General features: G+C 46.5%; 1 protein-coding gene across 1 annotated transcript; it reads left to right on the forward strand.

Annotated features, from left to right (window-relative positions):
- The first annotated feature begins 240 nt into the window (after positions 1–240).
- On the forward strand, positions 241–3,172 carry LOC144095495 (uncharacterized). Its single transcript, XM_077629219.1, has 5 exons — positions 241–1,431; positions 1,597–1,672; positions 1,944–2,015; positions 2,622–2,785; positions 2,969–3,172. Exons 1-5 carry the CDS (start codon positions 1,411–1,413, stop codon positions 3,170–3,172), a joined length of 537 nt encoding a protein of 178 aa, XP_077485345.1. The 5' UTR covers positions 241–1,410.
- Positions 3,173–25,886: the final 22,714 nt, after the last annotated feature.

Here is a 25,886-nt window from a genome sequence, read left to right on the forward strand (position 1 = left end):
CGCAGTGAATAAAAACGAGTAATGTTTTATTTTGCTAAGTAACTGTATTTCAATCCCAACAGCACCAAGCAAAAGAAGCAGTGTTTTCATTTTTGCAATTAAGTTTGCTGTTCAGTCACTTTTTTTGCCGCGAAGGTGTGCTGTCAGCGGTATAGCGTGAACATGTTAGTCTGAAAATGAACAAACACGCAATGAAGAAAACAAGCAATGTTTTATTTTGGTAGTAAACTGTGTTGCAATTTCAACAACACGAGGGAAAATTAGAAGCATTCTCAGTTTTGCAATGAAATTTGCTGCAGGTTAACTGCTTTTGCCATGAGGGCGCGCTGGCAGTGGTATCGCGTGAACATGGCGGCGTGCAAGAAAACAGCTGATTCCACGGCTAGTTCCCGATTTTTTGCGTGTCGTCTAAAATCAAGGCACTTTGCGGATGTCTGAAGTGTGCAGAAAAATCTGATTGAAGGCAGTGAATGCTACGGGCCTGCGTAGATCAACTTACAAGGAGCGCTGGGCTTGAAAATCGACGAAGACAACATATTGTGGTAAGTGTGTATTTGCTTATTATCGATGACACCAATAGCCCATAGATGCTCTTCGGTTGACGTGTGGGATGTGTAGTTCCGTATTTTGTTTGCTAAATACAAGACGACGGGGAAGTGTGACATATGGGGCGAAATAAAGTTGTATGGCTGCGTGATCGTCAGTTCATCGTGTGTAGGCGTGTAAGTAAGGAACGATCAAGGACGAGAAAAACGATTAGGCGCACTCTACCAACCATCTTGCTCGTCCTTGCTGCTTCGTAACCTTGTATAAGTTGTTCCAATAGAGCGCACGTCTATGCTCTGCTGTGTGAACCCAAGTTATATATAGCGCATGTCCTTGTGAAGCCAAGCTGTACATTCCCCATTATTCCCTATTTCATTCCCTGACCAATACCTAGAAATGCTGGCGGAATTGGCATGACATACCGTTATCATTTGAAACGGCTATCCACCATCATGACGACAGCACGTGTGTCCAAAGAGCAGCTCGTCATGATGGTTGAATTTATGGAACAGCACCCGGCGCTCGCCCACGCTGCCTCACCCCTTTCCGGGGGCTTCACGGCGGCTCGCAGGCGCGAGCTGTGGCAGCAGCTTGCGGCCCTGCTGAACGCCGTGGGCCCCGCTGCCAAAACTGCGCTTCAATGGCGCCACACTTGGCAAGTGTGGTGCACCCGCTGCAAGAAGCAGGAGGCGCAGTTTTTGGCGGCGGGAAGGTGAGCGTGTCAACAACGGTCTGTCGAATGGCCCTTGAATATGTCTCTCCACACCCTGTCGCAGGGGCACTGGAGGCGGCAGGCTGCCGGGGCTGGCAGGCCGGGTGTCCAAGCTGCGGTCGCCGGGCCTCGTTCTAGGCGTCGCAGCTCCAATGTTCTCTTCGTCCAGCCAGGTATGTTGTAAGCCGCGGTGACGGTAGTAATAATAAGAGGGGAATGATAGGGGAGGCTAATGAATAATGAATGTCAACCTCGGGGCCATGTACTGTGAGCAATGCACACACATAATGAACTTCGAGACAGTCGTGCATGAACGTGGGGCGCTGTGCCTCTTGCAGAACCAGCCCCGTGTGTCCGTGGGGGAGATGCCAGGGACGAGCGGCCTGCAGCAGGCAGAGGCGCGCTCTCCATCTGGTAAGTGAAAATTTCGTCATTTGATATGTACACCTAACAACTTGTGCACATTGTTGACTTCGTTGTGGTTTTTCTTTTAGTTAGGGAGGGATGCGAATGCTGAGCTAAGAAATGCAACCTCGAGTTATGTACCTTGTACTACATTGCCGTCTCGGTACTGCTATGTTTCTTCTTGTGTCTCAGTACCTAGTAACCGTGTGTTTTGCACCAATACACGCTCTGCTGAAACTGTCCACTAAGCAGTGCTGTCTTGTGGAATGAATTCACATAGATGGCACCCCCCCGGAAGAAGAGCTGGAGGAGCTGGACGAGGAGGACGAGGGCGCACCTTGTGACACAGCCTGTGAGTTGGTGTCCCAATATCATGCTGCACATTATCCATTTCGCAAGCTACCTAACAATAATACCATTCGCAGGAGCAGACTATCAGTATCACTTTACAATACGCACACAAGTTTGGTTTGGTTTATGGGGCTTTAACGTTCCAAAGCAACTCCAGCTATGACAAACGCCGTAGTGAAGGGCTCCAGGAATTTGGACCGCCTGGGGTTCTTTACTGTGCACTGACATCGCACAGTACACGGGCCTCTAGAATTTCGCCTCCATCGAAATTCGACCGCCGCGTGTTTCGGGCCAGCAGCCGAGCGCCATAACCACTCAGCCACCGTGGCAGCCACCCACAGAAGTGTCTTTCATATGCACCACTGGTACCTTGTGCACGCTTTTTCCCTCTTACAGCGGAAACTGTGGTGTCTGCGATGGTTACACAAATGTGCACATTGAAACAATGCTGTTTTTGTCATACTGCTGATTATGAATGCTTTTATGTACTGCTCCCCGGTATGCATGTCAACAGCCCTCTGAGATATTGCACCAAACAGTCAAGTTATGGTACATCGTGCGCCACTATATGACAAGTGTACATTCAGTCACTTTCTCCTTTTGACAGCTACACAGGAGCGGCGAGATGTGGCGGCGGGGCGTCCAAGGCAGCAGCAGCGGAGCACGCGGGCGGAGGAGGTCCGCCAGCTGCTGACAGAGACGCGGCGGACCAATGACCTCCACGAAGCCCGTGCTGCTGAGGACGCCATGTTTCATGTGCGCCTCCTAGAGGTATGTGCACACAACACCCACCACATTTAGTGAAGGAGAAGCATCTGCATGCAACATGTTGTATCTACATTCACAGTTCGAAACCAATGCGTGACCTGTAGAGACATTTCACTAGTTCATATTTATGTCCAACGAGCCCTACATGTCTGTGAAGTGTGCAAATGAAGCTCCTTTCATGTGCAGGAACAGCGGCGAACAACAACAGCAGTGCACAGACTGACGGCGGCAGTGACACAGTTGACTGCCGCCGTCACAGAAACCGGGGCGCACATGCTGCACACTGCTGAGGCGGCAAGGGCCGATACGATGCGCCTCACCGAGCAAGTGGTACTTGCGGTGGCCCTGATTGTGCGTGTTTTGAACAATCAGGTACAGCCACCGCAGTAACTTGTTCGGTGGGGCTTTTTTTTTCCTTTTTTACCTGTTTTTTTGTTTTTTTTTGCGTTCTGCAAGGTACACAGCATTTTTTTATTTCCCTGCCAGGTGCAGGTGTTATGTATATATTTATTTTCCTTCTGCAAGGTGCAGAACATTTTTTTATTTCCCTGCCAGGTGCAGGTGTTATGTATATATTTATTTTCCTTCTGCAAGGTGCAGACCATTTTTTTATTTCCCTGCCAGGTGCAGGTGTTATGTATATATTTATTTTCCTTCTGCAAGGTGCAGAACATTTTTTTATTTCCCTGCCAGGTGCAGGTGTTATGTATATATTTATTTTCCTTCTGCAAGGTGCAGAACATTTTTTTATTTCCCTGCCAGGTGCAGGTGTTATGTATATATTTATTTTCCTTCTGCAAGGTGCAGAACATTTTTTTATTTCCCTGCCAGGTGCAGGTGTTATGTATATATTTATTTTCCTTCTGCAAGGTGCAGAACATTTTTTTATTTCCCTGCCAGGTGCAGGTGTTATGTATACATTTATTTTCCTTCTGCAAGGTGCAGAACATTTTTTTATTTCCCTGCCAGGTGCAGGTGTTATGTATATATTTATTTTCCTTCTGCAAGGTGCAGAACATTTTTCTATTTCCCTGCCAGGTGCAGGTGTTATGTATATATTTATTTTCCTTCTGCAAGGTGCAGAACATTTTTTATTTCCCTGCCAGGTGCATGGGGCTTGTGTATGAATGTTTTTTTTTCCTTTTGTAATTTTTAACTTGTGTGCAGTGTACAGGGTGTACAGTATTCGTTGTTCACTTTGGTTTCGTGGTTCAATGTGGAAGCATTGCTAGTCCCATTACGAGAAAACCTCACGGCATGTATGAGCACTCGCAGATGGTACAGAAAATCCCAGTCATGTCAGGATAATTTTGCCGTCATCACGTGATCGCATGGCGCACACGGCAAGCCGAGGGCCGCCTTTCCCGACGGTCATATGCATGACATTCGCGTTATACACCCCCCACTGACTGAGTTCAATATGGCAAAACTTTTCCCTGCTACATTTGTGTCAAAATTGCAACTAACCATTTCTCGTGCAGTGTTCCAGGTGGTGTCATACGCACGTGCTTTCACATTCCTGCACATAACCAGTCTGAAGTGTGTGTGCAAATTTTTTGTGATGGTACCTTCCAACATCGTGCAAGACACACACAAGGTGTGTGATATGTACTGTTTACTTTGATTTCGTTTTCACCTGTTACCTTTTTACGTTCTGCAAGACACACAACGTATGCTATATCTAGTCAGTGTTTGGTTTTCCATATGTTCATTAATCTTCCTCCTTTGCACATTCACGATTGTGTACTTTAACGACGCGTTGTGGTACACGTGCTTATAGGAACAATGTTGTAGAGGGCTCCAGGTTAATTTACACCACGGGGTTCTTGAACGTGTGTACACATTGCATAGCGCACGCACACTGTCCGTCGCAATGTGACCGCCACGGCTGACAGTTAACCTGCTCCACATCGGTAGCAGAATACTTCAAACAAACAGTGGGGTGCCACGACGGGGCCTACCATGACTTGTTTCAAAATATTGGAAGGTATATATAGGAACTGTACAGCTACCGTAGTCCTCTATAAAGTCAGCATTCAAACTGCAATAAGGAAGGACGTCGGGCAAGGAGACACGATTTCGCCAATACTATTCACCGCCTGTTTACAGGAGGTATTCCGAGGCATGAAATGTGAGCAGTTGGGAATAAGAGTAAATGGAGAGTACCTAAATAATCTGCGATTCGCTGATGACATTGTCTTGCCGAGTCGCTCAGGTGATGAACGAGTTAGGCAGAGCAGAACGGTAGGTCTAAAAATTAACATCCAGCAAGCCAAAGTCCTGTTCTACAGTCTAGCAAGGGAACAGCAGTTCACAGTTGGCAATGACAGCTCATCGTGAGATGGAAAAAAAACTAGACGGATAAGAATGGGGTGGAGCAGATATGACCAGTCCTCTCAGATCATGAATGGCAGTTTACCAATATCCCTAGGACAGGGCATGTAATTGCAAGGCAAGATAACCGCTGCTCCTTCAGGGTTACGGAGTGTATTCCAAGAGAAGGAAAGCACAGCAAGGGGGCGGAACTAAGTTAGGTGGGCGGATGAGAGAAGTTTGCAGGTACAGTGGACGCAGCTGGCAAAGGACAGGGTTAATTAGGGAGACATGGAAGACGCCTTTGCCCTGTAATGGGCGTAGTGAGGCTGATGATGAATGAGAATTTTGTCATGTTACAGTCATTATGACAGCACAACTTGCCATATTCATGATGCATTCCGTTGTGTGTCAATCTTCTTGGAACTGCTATGCTTTGCCATTGAGCAGAAATTCATAACACGTTGTCGTTTTGATATTCATGCATTTTGTGGGTGACACACTTTCTCTAGTCAGGCGAAATGTATTACACACGTACAGCGCATTGCTTTAGATGTGCACCACGGTTTAATATGGGCTGAAGTGTGTTTTATGTTCACATAACTCACGTAGAAGCTGTGGTAACACGTAGGCCGCTAGTCTTGTCATGTTTATCATGTTTGTATGTTGCAATTTGTGCACCACACGTGAAGATGTTACTTGTTCATGGTATTGCAAGCAGTCCATTTTGCACCTATCCGTTCAAATAAAAACACCTGTGATAAATGCTGGTACAAAAAATAAAAGTGCATGCTGAAAGGAACTCTGAAATGATTTCGATGGACATATTGTAGTGCAAGAGAGGTCAAGTGCTCTTTGTTGGTATTTCAGTTAAATTTTAAAGGTGTGTTTGCACCCTGTAATTTAGGAATAAATAAAAAAGTCCTCCTCGCAGTAGGCCATACCCAAAGGGGACAACACACCTCACTGCGCGTCCCCTAACTTGATGACGCTAGTAGGCAGACTGGGTAAGCTTGAAGGATGGCCCTTCTGCCCACTGATGTCATCACGGTAGGGGATGCGCTATGAGGTGTGTTGTCCTCTTCGGTTGTGTCTTTTTTATTTATTCCTAAATTACAGGGTGCAAGCACACCTTTTAAATTTAACTGAAATACCAACAATGAGCACTTGATGTCTCTAGTACTACAATATGTCCACCGCAATCATGTCAGGCCTTGAATGCATATCGAGCAAAAAGATTGCTTCAATGGGACTTCATTTCAATAAGCATCACAAACATTCGGTGCTTTGTTTCACAGTACACTTTTTATTCACCCACTTAAACGCGCACACACACACACACACACACACACACACACACACACACACACACACACACACACACACACACACACACACACGCACGCACGCACGCACGCACGCACGCACGCACGCACGCCACACACACACACACACACACACACGCACGCACGCACGCACGCACGCACGCACGCGCGCACACACACACACACACACACACACACACACACACACACACACACACACACACACGCGGCGTAGGAGAGTGCACGAAGACGGTTTTGACTTGCCAGACGAGCTGTTTCGTCGCCAATTTCGACTCAGGAAGGAGACTGCACAGTGGCTGTGCGACCAACTCGCCAATGAACAGGGAGGTGCGCAGGCGAGTGCGCTGTCAGTGCAGCAACAGGTGTTGTGCACGCTGCGCTTCTTCGGCACCGGCAGCTTGTAGGCACACACACGAAACAAAGAAATAAAAGTCGGCACTTTGCGGGCTGCGGCTAGGGGCACGACGCACAGTTGCTCACACACAAACGTACACTGACACGAGGGGATGACGCTGCCAACAGTAACCGTGGCTGCTGTGTTGCACAAATGAACACCTTGGACAGCTACCCTGCGAGGTGGTGTCGATGGGCTCAGTGCTGGCGACGCTGGAGTTGCCGCCGCAACTGACGACGCACCGTGCGCAGGTATGCCAGCCTCTGGAGACGGGTTCTCCGAAAATGCTCGACAATACCGTCGCGCACGGCTCTCCCCCGCAGGTAGGTAAGGCGGCTTGCTGCGCCTTGCGTGTGGACTGCAGCCGGAGGTGGCTCGTCGTCGTCCGGGTCAGCGGCATCTACGTCCCCTTCTTCGGGCAAGGGGTCATTCAAACACAGGTTGTGGAGCGCAGCACATGCGCCGATTATGAGGGCCGCTCGCTCCGGCTCGTATTGGAGCGTCCGGTACCTTTGCAGGCGCCGGAAGCGGCTCTTCAACACGCCTATGGCACGCTCCACAACGCATCGCATGGAGCCATGCGCTGAGTTGAACAACCCCTCTGGAGACGCCACACTGGGATGCCCTGGCACAGGTGTCAAAAGCCAGGGCTCCAAAGGGTAGCCACTGTCCCCTGCATAACAGAAATGGTGTGCAGTTAAGCGTAGCCTCTGTCGTCCTCAATCTCATCACTCTTGATACAATGGCAGCAGATTCATAGCAATGTCCAAAAAAAAAGCGAAGACGACCGGTCCACAAGAGGCACAAATACGCACACACAAAGCGTACAACTTGCGACTGACTATTTTGTGGAAACAGGGACACTTATAAAGGATCAGGAAACAAGGTACACAGGCAAAGACACCGTGTGCAGTGCGAATACATTATCGACAGGGCCATGTGTGATCAGTGGGAATGGAAAGCCCCAATGTACCCTTGTAAGATTTCGATGTTTCTTTGCTAGACATAATTCAGACGAACCGACACAGTTGTCACCCCTTTTGGAGGTGAAGTAAGCCTCGATAACCTCTTTCGGTTTTCATTTTTGCCTCACCACGGAATTTGTAACCGCGGTGGGGGTTTCTTATTGCTTACCCAGAAGAAACTCGCCACCTTGCAACAGCAGTCCTTGCCCTATCTCCTGCCGCAGCCACGAATAGCGCCACGAAAACGCGTCGTGGTCCGATCCTGGGCAGCGGGGGTCCACAGCTATAATTCGCATGTTGGAGTCGCACACCTGTGAGAGAAAGCACACCACAAGCTTAGTTGTGAACTTCCGCCGTCAAGGCCCGAGCTTAAGGCCGAACATGCAGTCAAAAACGGAGAGCGAAGCCTACTCACTATCATTGTGTTGAGTGCGTAGAAGCCCTTGCGACACCAAAAGGCGGCCTTGTATGCAGCATCGCCCCGTGGCGCCTTGATGGCGATAAGTGTGCCATCCACACACCCAATGACGCCGGGGATGCTGCCGTGGCGAAGGAAGCCCTCCTTCGCCGCCGCCTTCTCTTCCGGGGTCGCCGGGAACCGCACCCAACCGTCACGCGACCCCACTCTGACAATAGCTGCTGACACCCGCCGCACACACTTGCTCACAGTGGGCTGGGCTATGGCAACGTTGCCCTCGTTGCCCACGGCGCCTTGAAATCCGCCGGTGCCGAAGAAGCGCAGCGCGCACAACACCTGTCGCTGCACTGACAGCGCACTCGCCCGCGCACCTCCCAGTTCATCGGCGAGTTGGTCGCACAGCCACTGTGCAGTCTCCTTCCTGAGTCGAAATTGGCGACGAAACAGCTCGTCAGGCAAGTCAAAACCGTCTTCGTGCACTCTCCTACGCTGTTGCTCGCGCTTCAAGCCGCGTATGGCAAAATAAACCGCCGCCATTTTCTGTCTCAAACGTGTTGATACTACTTTTCCAGTCTCAAAAAATCGTCTCAATCTGCCGGCATAATTAGATGGCCAACGTCACCACTTCTGCGCCATTTATGACGTCAGTCAGTGACAAAAAAATTCAAAATGGCCGCCGACCAATAGGAGAGAGCCAAATGATATACTTTTTGAGACAATTTCGATTGAGACTGATCCGTAATCGTGCCCCTGGAGTCATCCGCAGTGTCCTTTAAGGCGGAAGCCTTTAATGGCTCACACTCGCGGCGTCCGTCCATCCGTCCCTGCCCTGGAACGGGGCCAGTTGTGGCCTCTCCCTCAAGCATCCGCACACTTCCTCCTCCACCTCCGCAAAACAGAAGCCATTCCTACTTACTACACCTTACTACACTTACTACACTTGCTACACCCACTGCAGGGCAAAGGCCTCTCCCATGTCTCTCCAATTAACCCTATCTTTTGCCAGCTGCATACACCTTTTGCCTGCAAACTTCTTAATCTTATCCGCCCACCTAAACCTTCTGCCGCCCCCTGCTATGCTTACTTTCTCTTGGAATCCACTCCGTTACCCTTAAGGACCAGCGGTTGTCTTGCCTTCGCATTACATGCCCATTTCTTTCTCTTGATTCCGACTAGGATGTCATAAACCCGTGTTTGTTCCCTCACCCACTCGGCCCGCTTCCGGTCTCTTAACGTTACACCTATCATTTTTCTTTCCATGGCTCGCTGCGTTTTCCTTAACTTAAGCTGAACTCTTTTCGTTAGCCTCAACGTTTCTGCCCCGTAGGTGAGTACCGGTAAGATTAAGCTGTTGTACACTTTCTATTTGAGGGAAATTGGTAAACTGCCATTCATGACCTGCGAGAATTTGCCATATGCGCTCCACCCCATTCTTATCCTTCTAGTTATCTCCCTCTCATGATCCGTATAAGCTGTCACTACCTGCCCTAAGTAGACGTATTCCGTAACAGCTTCTAGGCTCTCGCTGCCAATTGTGAACTGTTGTTCCCTTGCTAGGCTGTTGGACATTACCTTGGTTTTCTGCATGTTAATTTTTAGACCCATCGGTCTGCTCTGCCTGTCTAACTCATTGATCATGATTTGCAGTTCACCTCCTGAGTGACTCAGCAAGGCAATGTCATCAGAAAATCGCAGATTATTTAGGTATTCTCCATTTATTCTTATTCCCAACTGTTCCCAATTCAGGCCTCGAAATACCTCCTGTAAACATGCGGTGAACAGCATTGGCGAGATCGTGTCTCCTTGCCTGACGCCCTTCCTTGTTGGAATTTTATTGCTGACTTTATGGAGGACTATAGTAGCTGTCCCAACATAAAGAATCTCCCAACACTCCCAACATAAAGAATCTCAACTCGCGTCGCATAACAACAGTTATGTCACTCGTGCACCGGATGGAGCCAAAGCGCGCGTCAGCGGCAGAGTGGCGACGCTCCTTCGCCAGATGTCTCGTTGGAGTCGAGTGATTCGGATGCTTCCCAAGCGGCCCAGTGATTTCACGCAAGCGGTTCAGAGAAGCGCCACAGGAAGGCGGATTCCCCCAATACCAAACGCCAGAAAAAATTCAAAGGCCCTTTTGAAATTCTAAAGTATGTTCGGCGAAAGCCTGTGGCCATTCGACTCGGGGAGCCATGTGGGTGGGCGTAGTCAGTCGAATAGCCACAGGCTTTCGCCGAACACACTTCCGAATTTCCAAAGTGCCTTTCAATTGTTGCGTCCGCCCGAGGTCAATACGCCTCCAGAACTGGGTGTATTAATGCCGTCAATGACACACGAAAACCACTAGAAAGGCAACGCCTGACATATGTGACGGTAGGCGGAGAACCACGCACTGGAAAACGGGTGCGACAATCTGAATTCGGCAAACATAGCGTCACTCAACGAAGTATTCATGGGTGGCACGCAGTCCCCAAGCTGTTCGCTGTATGTTTAACGCGAGAGCGTTAAAGATCCCGTTCTGCCCGGAACCGAGCGTCGTCGGCGTGGGTGTTGTGACCAAAAAATTCCCCCTGAAGCAACCTATGTGGGCCACCTAAGTCAAGTGAACTTGTGGCCTCATCACAGCCTGCCCAGCGGATTTTCAGCAAACTGATGATCGTGGCAGGTGCCAGTTAACGTTTGGTCATGAGAGCGTGCTCGGGAATAGCAACCTGGGTGTCAGGAGCCCGACAGATGGCAGCACCTACCATGGCAGGGCAGAGGCGCATCGCTTCACCGCTGCAGCACAGCGAGGAGTGGTATGGGGACACCCTGTCATCTCTGAGCGCTAAATTAAGAATGACCACACATATGCATGAGAATCCTCCTGCTATGTCTACCACGTCATACTCTTACGGTGGAGCTTAGGTGCCCCTTCAATTTTTCTCCGGTGTCCGGCCATGCATGAGAGGCGGGAGAGAGCAGGAGTGTCATATCTTCGGTGGTAATGAAGCTACCTCAAAAATTATTGTAGTAGAGTTACGAGGGATCGGACACCTATCGCTCGATTGCATTACTGAACCTCAGTAAGTGGCATTATGTCCTCTCTATGAAGGGACTCTGAGCGGAACTTGACGTTCAGTTTTGTGGATAGACAACCCCAGTATAATTGCGTCGAGCCCACTTCAAATCGAAACGCAATTTTTGGTTTGGTGTAGGGGGGTTTAACGTCCCAAAGCGGCCCAGGCTATGAGAGACGGCGTAGTGAAGGGCTCCGGAAATTTCAACCATCTGGGGTTCTTTAACGTGTACTGACATCGCACAGTAAACGGACCTCAAGGATTTCGCCTCCACCGAAATTCGACCACCGCGGCCGGGATCGAGCCCGCGTCTTTCGGGCCAGCAGCCAAGCGCCATAACCACTTAGCCACCACGGTGGTTAAAACGCAGTTTTTATACGCTGCAACACAACAAATAATAAAATGCAGGCGTCACCGTCGTCTGCCAGTTTAACCGGGAAAAAAAACTGGTGGCGTCTGGGCAGTTTTTAAGTGTGAATCCTTCGGGCCAGGCTACAACGCCATTTCACTTCCGAACGGTTTTCACGGAGCCTTTCTGAGTCTTAACGTGATGAGTCTCAAGTGAGTGGCGGCAAAAGGATGTTTCACTTTCAAATTAAACTTTTTACTCAATAAATGTGTATTTTGCTGTTGAACAATCATAAAGCAAAAACAACTTCAGATACTTTGTTCCGCCCTAAGGGTATACGACATGATCAGAGATGGGCGAGCCCTCACGAGGGCGAGCCCTCGGCGAGCTCTCATAAGGGCGTCCACACACTCAACTCATGAGGATTTCACTCGATGAGGTGAGGGTGAAGGAATGTGGGCTCATGAGGATTCGTGAGGACAAGGGCGAGGGAGGAAAGACATGAGGGTGAGGAAGCGAAGACATCACGAGGTGAGGGCGAGAGAGGGCAAGAACCAAGGGTTTGAGGGTGGGGTTGATGGCTCGAACCGTACTCCTTGTGTCTCTGCAGCCAGTTACGAATTCCTGTTTCAGAGCGCCAGTCCTCAGGGAGAAGGTTACCAAGGTAGACGTGGTCTCTGCAGTATGAAGGTACACGAGGCGAAGAAAAAAGGTGGGGAACCGCACACCTTCTCGAGAATGTCGCCGCGATGTACGACACCGCTGACAATGCTATGCCGAAAAATACGCTCTTCTAACTAAAAAAGCCTATTTAGAAAAATTGTGTGAAGATTTAGGTGAAACACCCTGCTTAGTGGGCTTACAAGGAGGCACTGGTTGGGCCGCGCGAGTGGCCGCCGGTCCAACGGGATCCGTGGTACCGCCGCCAGCATTTTCATTATCAGCCCCGAGTCTCTCAGATCCCCAGAGTGTAGAGTAAAGCATGTAGAAAATATACCTAGTAAGACTATTGAAACCAAGTTCTAAGCCTTGTTTCCCGGAACGAAGTCCGATTTCAGCTTAATGACGTTTCCATGAACTGACTGCAGCGTAAAAATACTTCTACGAAATTCTACTGTCAATCAAAGCCTGCTGGCGGCTTTGGTGTGGAATTATTTCACTCACACTGTGATTAGTTCAGTACTGTCACATCTGTCTATTTTCGCTGGAATTGTTGTATAGAAATCTGTGCTCCAATGTTGTGCGCAAACCAACGACCGTAGTCTTGCCATGGAAATCAAGCAGAATATTAACCACCTTGGTCTGAACCATCGCTCGCTCATGCTTGGATTGTACAATGTGCTAAAAAAGAAAGTTTTACTGCTTTCCAAACAACAGGAACATCTATTTGTTTATTTCGGTCCCTAATGAGACGTGTGACTACGTAATCGCGCGCTTGATTTCAGGAACCAACTTTCTTGCAGGCATGGTTGGGAATCGACACTCAGCATTTTTGTAATGCGTAGACGTGCAAGGTAAAAAATCACTGACCGTTTACCTGGGGGTTAACCGTTAATTATCGTGCGCTACCACCATTTGCTTGCTTTAACTTAACTTTCTATGCTTTTGCTTGACCTTAACTGGCTTGCTACGGTTGACATATCATATAATATAAGCTTGCGTGATATCAAATCATTTTAGACTTGTACTGCTGTATATTTGGTCAATTCTCTGCATTCACACATCCATGGGAGTCCTGATTCCGCTCCTGGCGCAGAGGTGCAGCAGTTAAGCTGCGTGCCATTGCCTTGCGATGGCCGGTGCTGCAATCGGTGGGTCTTATGTGAACCACGTTGTTGCTGAGGAATCTCTCGCGGCTAATCGTTGCTTGAACTGTCACGGTGGGCAGTTTGAAGTTTATTTTCATTTCAGTAAGAAATGAGGGACCTGAGACAAAAAGTGAACGCTAATTCACTTGATGGCGCTTGGGCCCCATTACATGGCAAAAACTTCGAGGTGTCGGTAGTAACATTTGGTGCACTTACAATTTAGACAGTACATCCCAGTACATTTACAGACATTTTAGCTCTTACTACGCATAGTTGTCTTTTTGTTGTTAAACGTAAAGGCACAATGTGAATTACAAACATGAATCAGCGAATAATAGCAATTGTACATAGCAACAAACCCGCAAATAATCCAAAAAGACACAGGGGAAACACACCTCACGAAAAGCAGAGAAATTACATTTGCGAGAGAAAAAATGAATGCATTCTTTTCTTATTTAAATTTTCAATATTAACTCCATTTTCGCGAAAATAGTTTAACAGAGTGGGCAGAGTATGTGCAAGCATTTGCTGCCCAAACGTCGTTCTTACGAAATGTACCACCCAGTTATGAGCAGAACACGAAGGATATGTTCGTGTAAGTTTTAGATTTGCGATTGAAAGCATTGCCCTCTCAGAGGTAGTTATGTGCTGTTTGTAGTGAACTGGTAAGTTATACGAGTAGAGATAGTGTACTGACAGTACTATAAAATTCTGAAAATGCGCCGCAGTATGAGTGTAGTAGTCTTTTCCAGCTATATGGCGAAATAGCCTTTTTTTGTAGTGCATATATTCGATTTATATTTGTTTGTGTAGTTGTACCCCATACAAGGAAACAGTAGTTTAGTTGAGAAAAGAATAATGAGTTATATATATGTAGCTTAATTTTCGGGGGTAGGAAGAAATGGAGTTATGCTAAAATGCCTACTGTTTTTGACAGGCGTGAAATTACTTCATTTATGTGCCTATCCCAGGACATATTTTTGTTGAAATAAACACCAAGTGTTTTTATTTCATCAGCAACTTCAATAGGAGCATGGTAAAAATTAGATTATTATTTGAGGGCATGATAGGCAGCGGAGACTGCCTTGTGGAAAAAAGCACGGCTTTTGTTATGGTTACATTTATCTCCAGTGTATTAAGTTTGCTCCAAGCGCTTATATTTTTCCAATTATTGTTTAATATTGTATACAAGCTAGCTGTGATCATTGTTTCGAAATAAAAGTGTTGTGTCATCAGCGTATATTCTATATTCTGAACTTGCACTAATGTTTACAACGTCACTGACATAAAAGTTAAACAATAGGGGCCCTAGGATGCTTCCTTGAGGCACGCCGGTAGTAACACGCTTAGAAGAAGAAAGATCTTCGCCTATTACAACTTTGTGTGCGATGCTCAAGGTACGAACGTATTAAGTCTAGGGGTATACCTCGAATTTCATATGTTTCCAACTTTTTTAGTAAAGTCTGATTATTTAAGCGGTCGAACGCTTTAGAGTAGTCAATGTATACACCAGCAACCACCTCTTTGGTTTCAAAACCTTTCAGAATAAATTCTTTCTGTGCCAGGAAGACCAGTTCAGAGGATCGGCCTCTACGAAAACCATATTGTGCGGAACTAATTAGATTACATTATTCTGCTAATTTAATGATTTTAGATAGTATTATTTTTTCTAAGGCCTTACAAAAAACAGGTAGTACAGATATCGGACGGTAGTTCAACCAGTTGTTTTTATCCCCCCCCCCCCCCCCCCCCCTTGTACAGTACGACTACTTTTGATGACTGCATTTTCTGAGGAAAGTTTCCTGTGGAAAGAACCAAAATGCTCGACGAAGGGCTGAGTCTTTAAAATTTTTTGCATTGTACTGTTAACTCTTCTTGCCGGACCTCTTCAAATGATTATCTAATCCCAGCTATACCATCTAAAACTAGAAGTCACCATAGCCTAAATATCACTCCTTATTTTGGCCGTACGAACACTTTTAAGTACAGTTTCTTTCCGCGTGTAATCGAATGCTGGAATTCTTTACCTGGTTGTACGCGCTCTCTTCCCTTAAATGTTTTTTTTGGAGGCTATTGAATAGTATTGCCTTTTCTTGCATGTTTTTTTTTCTCTACTCACATTGTCTCTGCTGTTCGCCATTGTTGTGCTCCTTGTTTTGTTTACACCCACCCCCTGCAATAGCCCAATCGGGCTGCAGTATGTATAATAAATAAATAAATAAATAAATAAATAAATAAATAAATAAATAAATAAATAAATAAGCATATAAATAAATAATTAAATAAATATATAAATGAAAGACGCGGTAAGATTACATCTAAAACATGTTTCACCGGATTAATTTGTATGTCATCAATACAAACGAACCATGCCATTGTTCAAAGAAATGAATGCTGTATGAATCTCACTGTCAGCTGTGGGACTGAAGTACAAACTCTCACTGTTTTTATTGATTACATTTATAGCGTCAGGATGGTATGAACTTGAAAATAAATTAACAAAAAGATAATTGAATGCCTCCGCCAACTGAATGCCAGAAACGAGGGAGTTGTTTATTGTTAATTCGCTAACACCATGATCTGTAATAGAACGGTTTAGGATCTTATTTATGTTTTTCCAGAAAACATCCGGTTTAGGGTTGCACTCTGGCTGAAAAAGATCGTAAAGGTATTATCGCTTCTTTTTCTGTATAAGAGCTTTGGTTTTTTTTCTATGGCGTTTAAATATGTCCCAGTCATTTGTGTCTCGTGTGGATATGAACTTATTGAACAATTAATCTTTCTTTCGTATCATTTTAAGACAATCTTTCGATATCCAAGGTTTCTGAGATTTTGTGGGTTTTTGCTTACGGACTGTAATAAATGATACGGGATACGCATTTAGAAATAGAGACAAGAAATTATTATACGCTCATCCGAGGTTTCTGAGCTATATACGACATCCCAGTTTGTTCCTTGTAGAATAGTGAGAAATTTTTGTAATGTGTTATTGTTTATGCTCTGCATTTTTGGGCTAACGCCTGGCTTCTTCCGCCTGTCTTTAGGTGTCGTTCGACTAAATAGAAAAATTGGCATGTGGTCCCTGATATGTGAGGCAAGAACACCGGAGGTAGTATTTGTACAGCTTGGTTTGGTTTGGTTTATGGAGGTTTAACGTCCCAAAGCGACTCAGGCTAAAAGAGACGCCGTAGTGAAGGGCTCCGGAAATTTCGACCAACTGGGGTTCTTTAATGTGCACTGACATCGCACAGTACACGGGCCTCTAGAATTTCGCCTCCATCGAAATTCGACCGCCGCGGCCGGGGTCGAACCAGCGTCTTTCGGACCTGCCGCCGAGCGCCGTAGCCACTCAGCCACCGCGGCGGCTTTTGTATAGCTTCATTGGTTATAAATATTTTTATCAATGTGTTGCTGTTTGGTGTCGCGCGTGTAGCTGTTTCAGTTGGGTTGTTAAATCCATGTGAGTCAAGGAGAGTTTCAAAGTTATGCTGTAATGTAGATGGAGTTAGCATGTCAATATTAAGTTCACCTCCGAGGATAAGAGCGAAGCTATTTTCATTTACATAATTAAGCATCCTATCAATGACACGGAGGAAATTAGAGACGTTACCCTCGGGTGGGCGGTACATTACTACAAGCAGATATTTTTTACATGTTACAGCAAGACACTCAGTACTCAACGTGGTAACAGAAAAGTCTTCAAGTAATTCACAGTGAAATGATCGTTTTATATGCATGAGCACACCACCACCCGCTTGTTTGGTCAGTTTAGAAAAAAACGTGTTGTAATCTGCATTCGTCATGACGTCCGAGTCAGATGTAAAAGTCAGTTTGCTGGCGATCCGGTGGGCAGATTAGGATGACGTCCCGACGTCACGTGACCAACATAGTCCACGTGCTAGAAAAAGGCTTCGGACAGACAGGCAACCGCTTTTTGGAGGAGTGGAGGCGCTAGGGGACTAAAATAGGAACCAAAGGAATCGTTAACTCTAGACTAAGGGGATTATTGACTACCATTATTCAGCCACAATACTGCATTTCAGCGACCCGTTTCATTTTCAACTGGCCTGAATAATGTTTTATTTTAAGCGACAGCAGAAGAGTCTCACTGCAGCAGAAAGCCGGCATTGAACTGGGGGAAGACACTAAAAAAAAAACAAAAAACTTCATAGCAGGGGAAGCGGGATCCCAACCCACGACGGCGCTAAAATATCAGTTTTTTTGCCCACAGCTCCAGACTACTACGCAATAGCTGCACTTTTTTGTAATTATCTATTTATTAAAGTGAAAATACATTCCGTCTGCATTAATAAAATTATGTACAAAGCTTTTCAGAAACGCCTTGAAACACATCACACAAAAAAACAAAGCATCAGAGTACTACACGCGAGGTAAGGTTGTGCACATCACTAAGAGGGAATGCCATTCCGATTTAAATTTGGTCGGTTCACACATTTCCCTCAGATGAGCGATCAGTTGGCAGAAATCCCTGTGCGAACTGCCTCTACGAGCTGCAAAGCTCTCGAGCTGTGCTTGCATTGTCGTTGTCTTCATCACGTAGCCGCGTTCACGTGTGTTAAGCTGCCAGTCTCTAACGCTGTAGTTTTAAAACGTGTTCTTCGTAATCTTTCATCCCTGCGCGTGGACGCGTCATCAGACAAGCATGCAGCAAACCGCACGAAATGACGGGAGATTAAAAGCAGGGAAATTCTGGAGACCTTGCGCTATCGCAATGTCGCCCGGTAATGGTAATTAAGCGACCTAAAAACTTTCCTTCTTCTGAGTCTATTCTGCGCTTAGCACTTATTTTAAATGTCCTGGTAAACACCGCTGGATTGGTTTCTAAATATTTTTGGCGTACTTAAGTTCTTGTACACAGACACAACAACGAGCTGACTCATTTTAGCAGTGCATATAGATAATAATGAATGTTATAAAGGCAGGGCACATGCATGCATGCAGTGCGTGAAAAAAGTAAAAGCAGAATAATATTTTGGGGCTAAACTCGTAACTGTCTCGGTTTTGCCCTCGTATTAGCTCGAACAAGTCACACACGTACACCGCACACACACAACAGTATAAGCATCTAGATTCTCGTTTTAAAACGACAGTTCGTGAGGTTGAGGGAGGGCGGATACCTTTTCAAGATGAGGGGGAGGCTGAGGGAAGGCTATGGATTCAAAAGTAAGGGTGATGGAGGAAAAGTTGAAATGAGGGCGTTTATTGGTCCCTTTAGCTGCCTGGAGTCCTGTTTGCATATCACTTCACAGGCAACGAACACTGTTATTTATATTGTTTTATCTGTTATATATCATGTTTTGTATCATGTTTTTGCAGCGTAGCTTTCAGGCGCCCGCGCCTGGCTTCCGCGTCGTGGTCGTCGGTGCAGTCAGCGTATCCGGTTGTCCAATTAGCGGAGCGAAGTTTGGTAATTTGAACCCTTTACTGGACTATTTGCCATCGCCGGAGGCATTTACCTGTCCTTTGGATTAGTTCTGTTACCTCAAAACAGCATCAGACATATGTTCGCTCTAGTACCCGCAGACTAACGTGTGAGAAGCTATTCAGTTCGTGGCCGCAGAGTACGAAAAGCTGCGCGACGAAAACGATGACAAAATCGGAGCACATGCAAGTACACACCAACAACGGCACAGACGGACATGGGAGTCAGAGGCGTTGCGTGTATGTGTGCGCTTGTGCCGAGATTTATAACGCGCTGTTTTGACGAGTAGCGTTAAAAGCTCCATTGCCCAGAAAATCCGGGGCTGGCGCTGTGTGCGAAAAATCACGAGCATAAATTTGGCAAGTGGGGCCCACAGAGAAACCTAGGAGAGAGATGGGCCGCCTATCCCGCCTAGGTCACGCGACCTTGTGCTGGCCTACGTTTCTCTTCTCCAGCGACCAATCATTATTTAACTGCTCTGAATCCGGAGGTCACGTTGTAATGACGCCACAACTGCACGTGACCTAGGTGGGCCACCTCCATCCTAGGTTGCTCTTTGGGGACCACCCACCACGTTTTGAGACCACCTTTTGGGGCCACCTGAGCCTCACGCCGACGCCGGCAATACCTGGCTTTCTGTTGAAAAGGAGCTTTATAGCGATAGCGTTAAAGGAACCATACCCCTAGACTAATTGAATTTAAGCGACTATTGGCTTCATTCACGCATGCTATAACGAGCCCCTCTTTTTCCTTTCCTTGTCTGCTCAACAGCTTAACGACGGCCTCGGCTCTGGCAGTCTTGACGCAATAGATAGCAGAAGCGGGTCCCCACACGGCTTCCACCGGTTAGGAATGAGAGTGACACTGGTGAACACTGTCAAGGTTAGATTACATGCATCATAAATACCCCTTAAAGCACAGGAGATTTAACCGCCGTCGGTGTCGTGGGTTCGTATCCCACCGGTGGCATGTGGTTGTTTTAGTGCGATAGCACTTAAAGTGAGCATTCCCCGCAATTGGACATTGTATGTTTGAACTCTGCTTTGTTGTAGGTTTCCCACCAGATTGTGTGAAGCCTGCCAGGTACATATATATATATATATATATATATATATATATATATATATATATATATATATATATATATATATATATATATATATATATATATATTAGCAGACATGGTAAACGAAATGAGCGGCCCTTTGACAAACATGAAGGAAGCAAGCAGTCACCGAAACCATGGTGCACTGGGAATGTTTCTATTGTTTTCTTTAATTTTTTTCTTTCATACTTCGAATCATTTGTCGGTTCAAAAAAATTACATCTACAGCTGCAGAAACACAACCATGCCGCGGGTGGGATCCGAACCCACGACCTCCGAATCTCGTGTCCGGTGCTCTACCAACTGAGCTACGGCGACGGCTGTCCAATCTGCTGCTCTCATGGGTACTTATATTTATTGCGCGTAAGCGAACTTTGAGAGTGTTCACCAGCGCCACCCTCGTTAATAGCGGTGAACGTACCACGTCACGTATTTCCGCGAGTGTGATGTGGAACGTCATCTAACCGCGAGGGCGGAAACTGTGCAAGAGCCCTCTTATGCTACCTACATATGGCATCAAGACTGCCAGAACCAAGACCCTCGTCCAGCTATTAGCAGACAAGGTAAACGAATTGAGGGGCTTTTGACAAACATCTGAAGGGAGTCAACAGTCAGCGAAGCCATGGTGCAGAGGTGAATGTTTCTATTGTTTTCTTTAATTTTTCTTCTTTAATACATCGATTAATCTGTCGCTTATATAAAATTACATATACAGCAGCACAAAAAACAACTATGCCGCCGGTGAGATCCGAACCCACGACCTCCGAATATCGCGTCCGGTGCTCTACAAACTGAGCTACGGCGACGGCTGTCCAATCTGCTGCTCTCGTGGGTATTTATGTTTATTGCGTGTAAGCGAACCTTGAGAGTGTTCACCAGCGCCACCCTCGTCCATAGCAGCGAACGTAGCACGCCCTGTATTACCGCGAGTGTGACGTGGACCGTCATCTAACCGCGGGGGCGGGAACTCTGCGAGAGCCCTGTTATGCTACATATGGCATCAAAACTGCCAGAACCAAGACCCTCGTCCAGCTATTAGCAGACAAGGTAAACGAAAAGAGGGACTCGTTTCACAAACATATGAAAGGAGCCAACAGTCACCGAAACCATGGTGCAGAGGTGAATGTTTCTATTGTTTTCTTTAATTTTTCTCCTTTAATACTTCGATTAATCTGTCGCTTCAAGGAAATTACATATACAGCAGCAGAAAAACAACCATGCTTCGCCGGTGGGATCCGAACCCACGACTTCCGAATATCACCTCCGGTGCTCTACCAACTGGGCTACGGTGACGGCTGTCCAATCTGCTGCTCTCGTGGCTGTTTATGTGAAATGGGATTCCACCGGCGGCATGGTTGATTTTCTGCGGCTTTATAAGTAATTTTTTCAGCGACAGATTAATCTAATTATTAAAGAAAAAAATTAAAGAGAACAATAGAAACATTCCCCTGTGCTCCATGGTTTCGGCGACTTTTGGCTTCCTTCATATGTTTGTCAAACGAGCCCGCAGTAATGCCAGACTATTAACCCCTTTAGTGGCGCTGTACTGTGGACGAACTGTCTTATCTGGAACTTGGCAAGCCTTGCGCAATCTAGGGCGTGGGGTTTTCGTCTTCCGCTCTAGAGCTAACTGCTTTCTTGCGCGTACCAGCAGCGTCTTGCGCGTCTAAGTAAACGTGTCCGGCGTACGTCAACCATTTTTCGGTGGAAATGTATATTTAGCGCACATGGACAGATAACTGAGGAGCTTTTCAAGACACACATTTCAAGAAAGTAAGCAGTTAGGAAAATGATTCTTTTTTTATTTGTGGTGCTGAGCAACGGAAAATTCGCAGTGTAGTCGCTTTTAAAACGTTAGCTCAGCTGCTCTCTGAATTTCGTACCATCTTGACCGGCGTCCGCAGTGTCATCAGTACAGCGTACTGTGCTTTTAGTATGATAATGGCCGATTACAAGCCTTTATAAAAGCTTTCGGCGATTTTGTCACCGTGGTTGGATGTAGGCGCGTGGGCCTACACCATTTTTGTACTTCTTATTAAACTGACGATAACTGTCACCCTCTAGTTAATACTATAGAATTCCCCTATGTTGCGACCTATATACTTATTAATGAAAAATACGCACCTAGTTCTCGTCTCTTCGCTAATGCACGACAGCGTAGTAAGAGCACACACTTTAGTAGTGTATACGCTTTATCCTTCCTTCTAACTTACCTAAACCCTCTGACTTCACATTTAATAACCGCTGGTTCATCTCACAGCACTGCGAAATTAGCCTCACAGGATAAAGTTCTAAGTTAAGCGTTGCCAGGCTCAGTTTCCATTGGCGGCCTGTCAGGAGACGGAGATTCTTAGCAGCCTCCGTTGCGTCAAAGGCTTGACCACCGCCGTGGTGAGTCGCTCAGCAGCCGCCTGGGACTGACGGCCGAAGGCCATCTGGTTTATTCTTGTAGAAGGCGCCAGCTATGCTGTACAGTAACGGCCGCAAGCTCCCATGTAGTACTCCCAACGCGCAATCCAGTATTCCCTTCATTTTAGACCAGCTTAACTTATTGCTAATATGCAAATCGAGATGGGTGCAATGTTGCGCTGAATGGCTGTGTCTAGTGCGAGGGCAGCACCTCCGAACTACCGAGTCTTACTTGGAGGCTAGCTTAATAGGTGGCTACTCCTGTGCCATATTTGCCTGAAAAGCGCCAGCCAGCACTAGGAGTGCAACCGTTGTGGTGACGGGTTGTGTGGGTTTTAGCTGAGAGCGCACAAGTTCTTTTCGGCATGCCATGAAGTCATTGTAGTCATTATTAATACGTACAATCAGAGGCCTATTCGCCTTAATGTCATCGCTTCCGCGAACTGTTTGAGATACTAACACGAGAATTTTAACGTATCTCAGTAAAAACGGCCTGCTCCTAGGCACTCTGCTTGTAATCAGGGCACGCCTTTCCACTCAAGACGCTATGATGTAAACTCAAAGAGAGGTGCTGGAACAGCCGGAACAGAAGCAAGTCAGATAAATCCTCGCGCCAGAACAAAGACGCGTTCACCAGTGTGAAGCCTGAAGGCATTCAGATGATCTACAGCACATTGGGTCTGGCCGTCGAACCTTCAACTACATTCAGCACTTCCTCCTCGGCAGGTTCACAGTAATTAGGGCAGTCAGCTTATCCTCGAACAAGTACGAGCTCGGAAACGGATAGACCTTCCAATTAGCGTATCTCTCACCCTGCTGTTCAACTTGCTTTGATTAAACAGAAAAATTACAAGAAATCTGAGGGATTCAACAGGCCTCGTACGCAGGTGATAAATTTAGGTGGGCGGATGAGAATAGTATGTTTGCGGGGATCATGTAGCCGCAGCTTGTACAGGACAGGGTTAATTAGAGAAATATGGGGGAGGCCTTTTTCCTGCAGTGAACGTGGACAGGCTGCTGATGGTGATGATGCCAGTTAACGTTTTATTTCAAGTTGCTTCGACAGGCGCTTCCATCCGCATGCATAAATTTTTTAAGTTCGGATGTAGGCATTTAGGAAATGACCTCGAGTATTCGCTTTTTCGACGCATTGACGCAACGCAAGAGAATCAGGGACAGTCACATTTTCTGACTCGAGCCGGCTTACGGAGATCAGTGTTTTTTTGTGAAGTATTCCTCGGCGTCCAGGAGCAAAGTGAAGAATTAACCCAGCGCAGATAACCTGCTGCCATTTATGCAGTCGACGAGCATAAGTTCTTCAAGACCATTAGCTCCAGTATACATTTCTAAAGACCATCGCCTTCGCAAAGCCAGTCTATGTGTTGTTTTCTAGACGTTACAAAATGGGCATAAAGCGTGCATGATGAAATCCAGATGAACGGATTGCACAGAGCATGGTCATCGGCAAAGAAAAATTAAGGTGGTAGTCACTCCTAACACAGGCGCTTGAAAAGTTGAAATATAATTTACCAGCTCTTAAAAGTGAAACTCAATGAATAGTTGTTGATGTTCGCATCCCCATGCGCAAGTGGCAGGCCATTATCAACTGTCACACAGAGATGCAGACTACTTACAACTGAGGCAAGGGACCTGCAAATATGCTTTGCACAGTCGCTTACTATCCACACAAGCAGATTTACAAACCCAAATCTCGGGTAATCGAGCATCACGTCGTATTTCGTCGTTTCTGCCACTTCAATTCACGAAGCAAGGGCACCTAGTTTTGGCCGAAATCTTCACCCAAAATCGGAACTCCCGGAAATCTTTAATGGCACCGTCATGGCCGCCGAGCGCACGCAATTTTTGCAATGCGCTGTCTAAACGCGTAAAGTAATTAACAAAAGCGACTCATGTTGGCAAGCAGCCGTTCCCAGCGCAGATGACCCAAGACGTTAGACAGGATCGACCAAATAGGCCGTAAAGTTATCATGTGACCAAGACCAGCCATGCAGCTGTGGTCGCGAGAGCGAAACTTTTCCATATTCAGCGACTGTTTTTTTTTTTCATCAGATGAGAGGTTCAGCGGTGAGGCCCGGAAAAAAAAAGTCACATAAGCAACAAGGTCGTCTCTGCAAAATTCGCTTGTGAGCTATTGCCAGCTATTCTGCAGACCTGAATTTTCAGGCCGATCAGTCTTCACGACGCAGCATGACAATAAATACGACCCTCGCGAACTACGAACGATTTTCTAATCACCAATCTCTGTTTTCAATAGCTCTTCCCGGGTGCTCTCCGGTGCTTGAACAGTGCCGAACTGCAGTATTTCTGACTCAAGATTGCTTATTTGGTCAATCAGCATTCCTAAACTATGACTTAGATATTAGCAACAGTCGCCATCATGAGCCTATTGACGTATAATGCAGGTTTCTTCCGATTTACAACTAGTCCTATCCTGCGGCAGTTGCGCGCACACCACCCCAGCGATTCCAACCTCATCTCTCCGTTTCACTCTCTGTAAATGGAGCATTTAAAGCACAAAAGCACAGCGCTTGCGACGCGGCACCGAATATTTCCATTGCCTCATCGCACACAAGTCCTTCTTTTCGACAGCATGATTGCGCTTTTCTGAACAGGCGGGCCTTCGTGAACGCGTCACAATGCAAACTGCAGCCTGGGGAACTTTTTAGGAAGTTAGTTTCTTTCCACCCGGTTGGTCTTCTCTATGCAGTAACATTCTTTCAATGGCGGCCTGCCAGATTGGAATCAGTTAGGGAAGAGGCCTCGGAAAGTCAGTGGTGTTTAGAAAAAACAAAGGAAAACACAGCACGAAGATTAAACGAAACAACGCTGTCAACTTGTGTTTTTTTATAGAGCCAACCGCTTAATATATCCGCGAATATGTCTCCGGAATAAGTGCGCCTGCTGACGGAAGGACAGAAAGGAAAGAGAGAGAATGAAAAACAAATAAATTAACAAAAATAGCTGGAAATGAATAAAAGGCCCACCCGACACTACAAATCCTCACTACTAGGTCACATCAGTGAGGTAATCATTCAGTGTTGATTGGATGAGGTGCTCTGTGGTGCGACGTGTTCCAAAATTGTTTTAGTGTCACGCTGGAGCTTCTGTTTTTATTTTTCTTACTTGCCCTATTCTCCGCCTATTCCAAGCTGGCGGAAAGAAATATTGAGTCGTTAGCATTGAGTCTGACCTAGCTCTCCAGCTCCCTGCTGCGCACGTATTTTTCTCCCCATGGAAATGTCATGTACCTCGCCCACACAGCAGTGGTCCTTCGTGATTCCCGGGTTTTACCATGCTGACGCTGATGTTTACGCTCATTATCATCCGGTCCCTTTCGTTCTATCCTTCTATTTCCCTCTCTGTCCAGCTGATGTCTTCTGGCCGTGCCGTGCTCTTGCCAGGTTGTAACTTTATGGCCGCCAGGTTTTTTTGTTAGTTGTGAACCGATATGTTTTCAAAAAATAGCCATGAAATTTA

The sequence above is a fragment of the Amblyomma americanum genome, chromosome 6 (genome assembly GCF_052857255.1).
Source record: "Amblyomma americanum isolate KBUSLIRL-KWMA chromosome 6, ASM5285725v1, whole genome shotgun sequence".
NCBI lineage: Eukaryota > Metazoa > Arthropoda > Arachnida > Ixodida > Ixodidae > Amblyomma > Amblyomma americanum.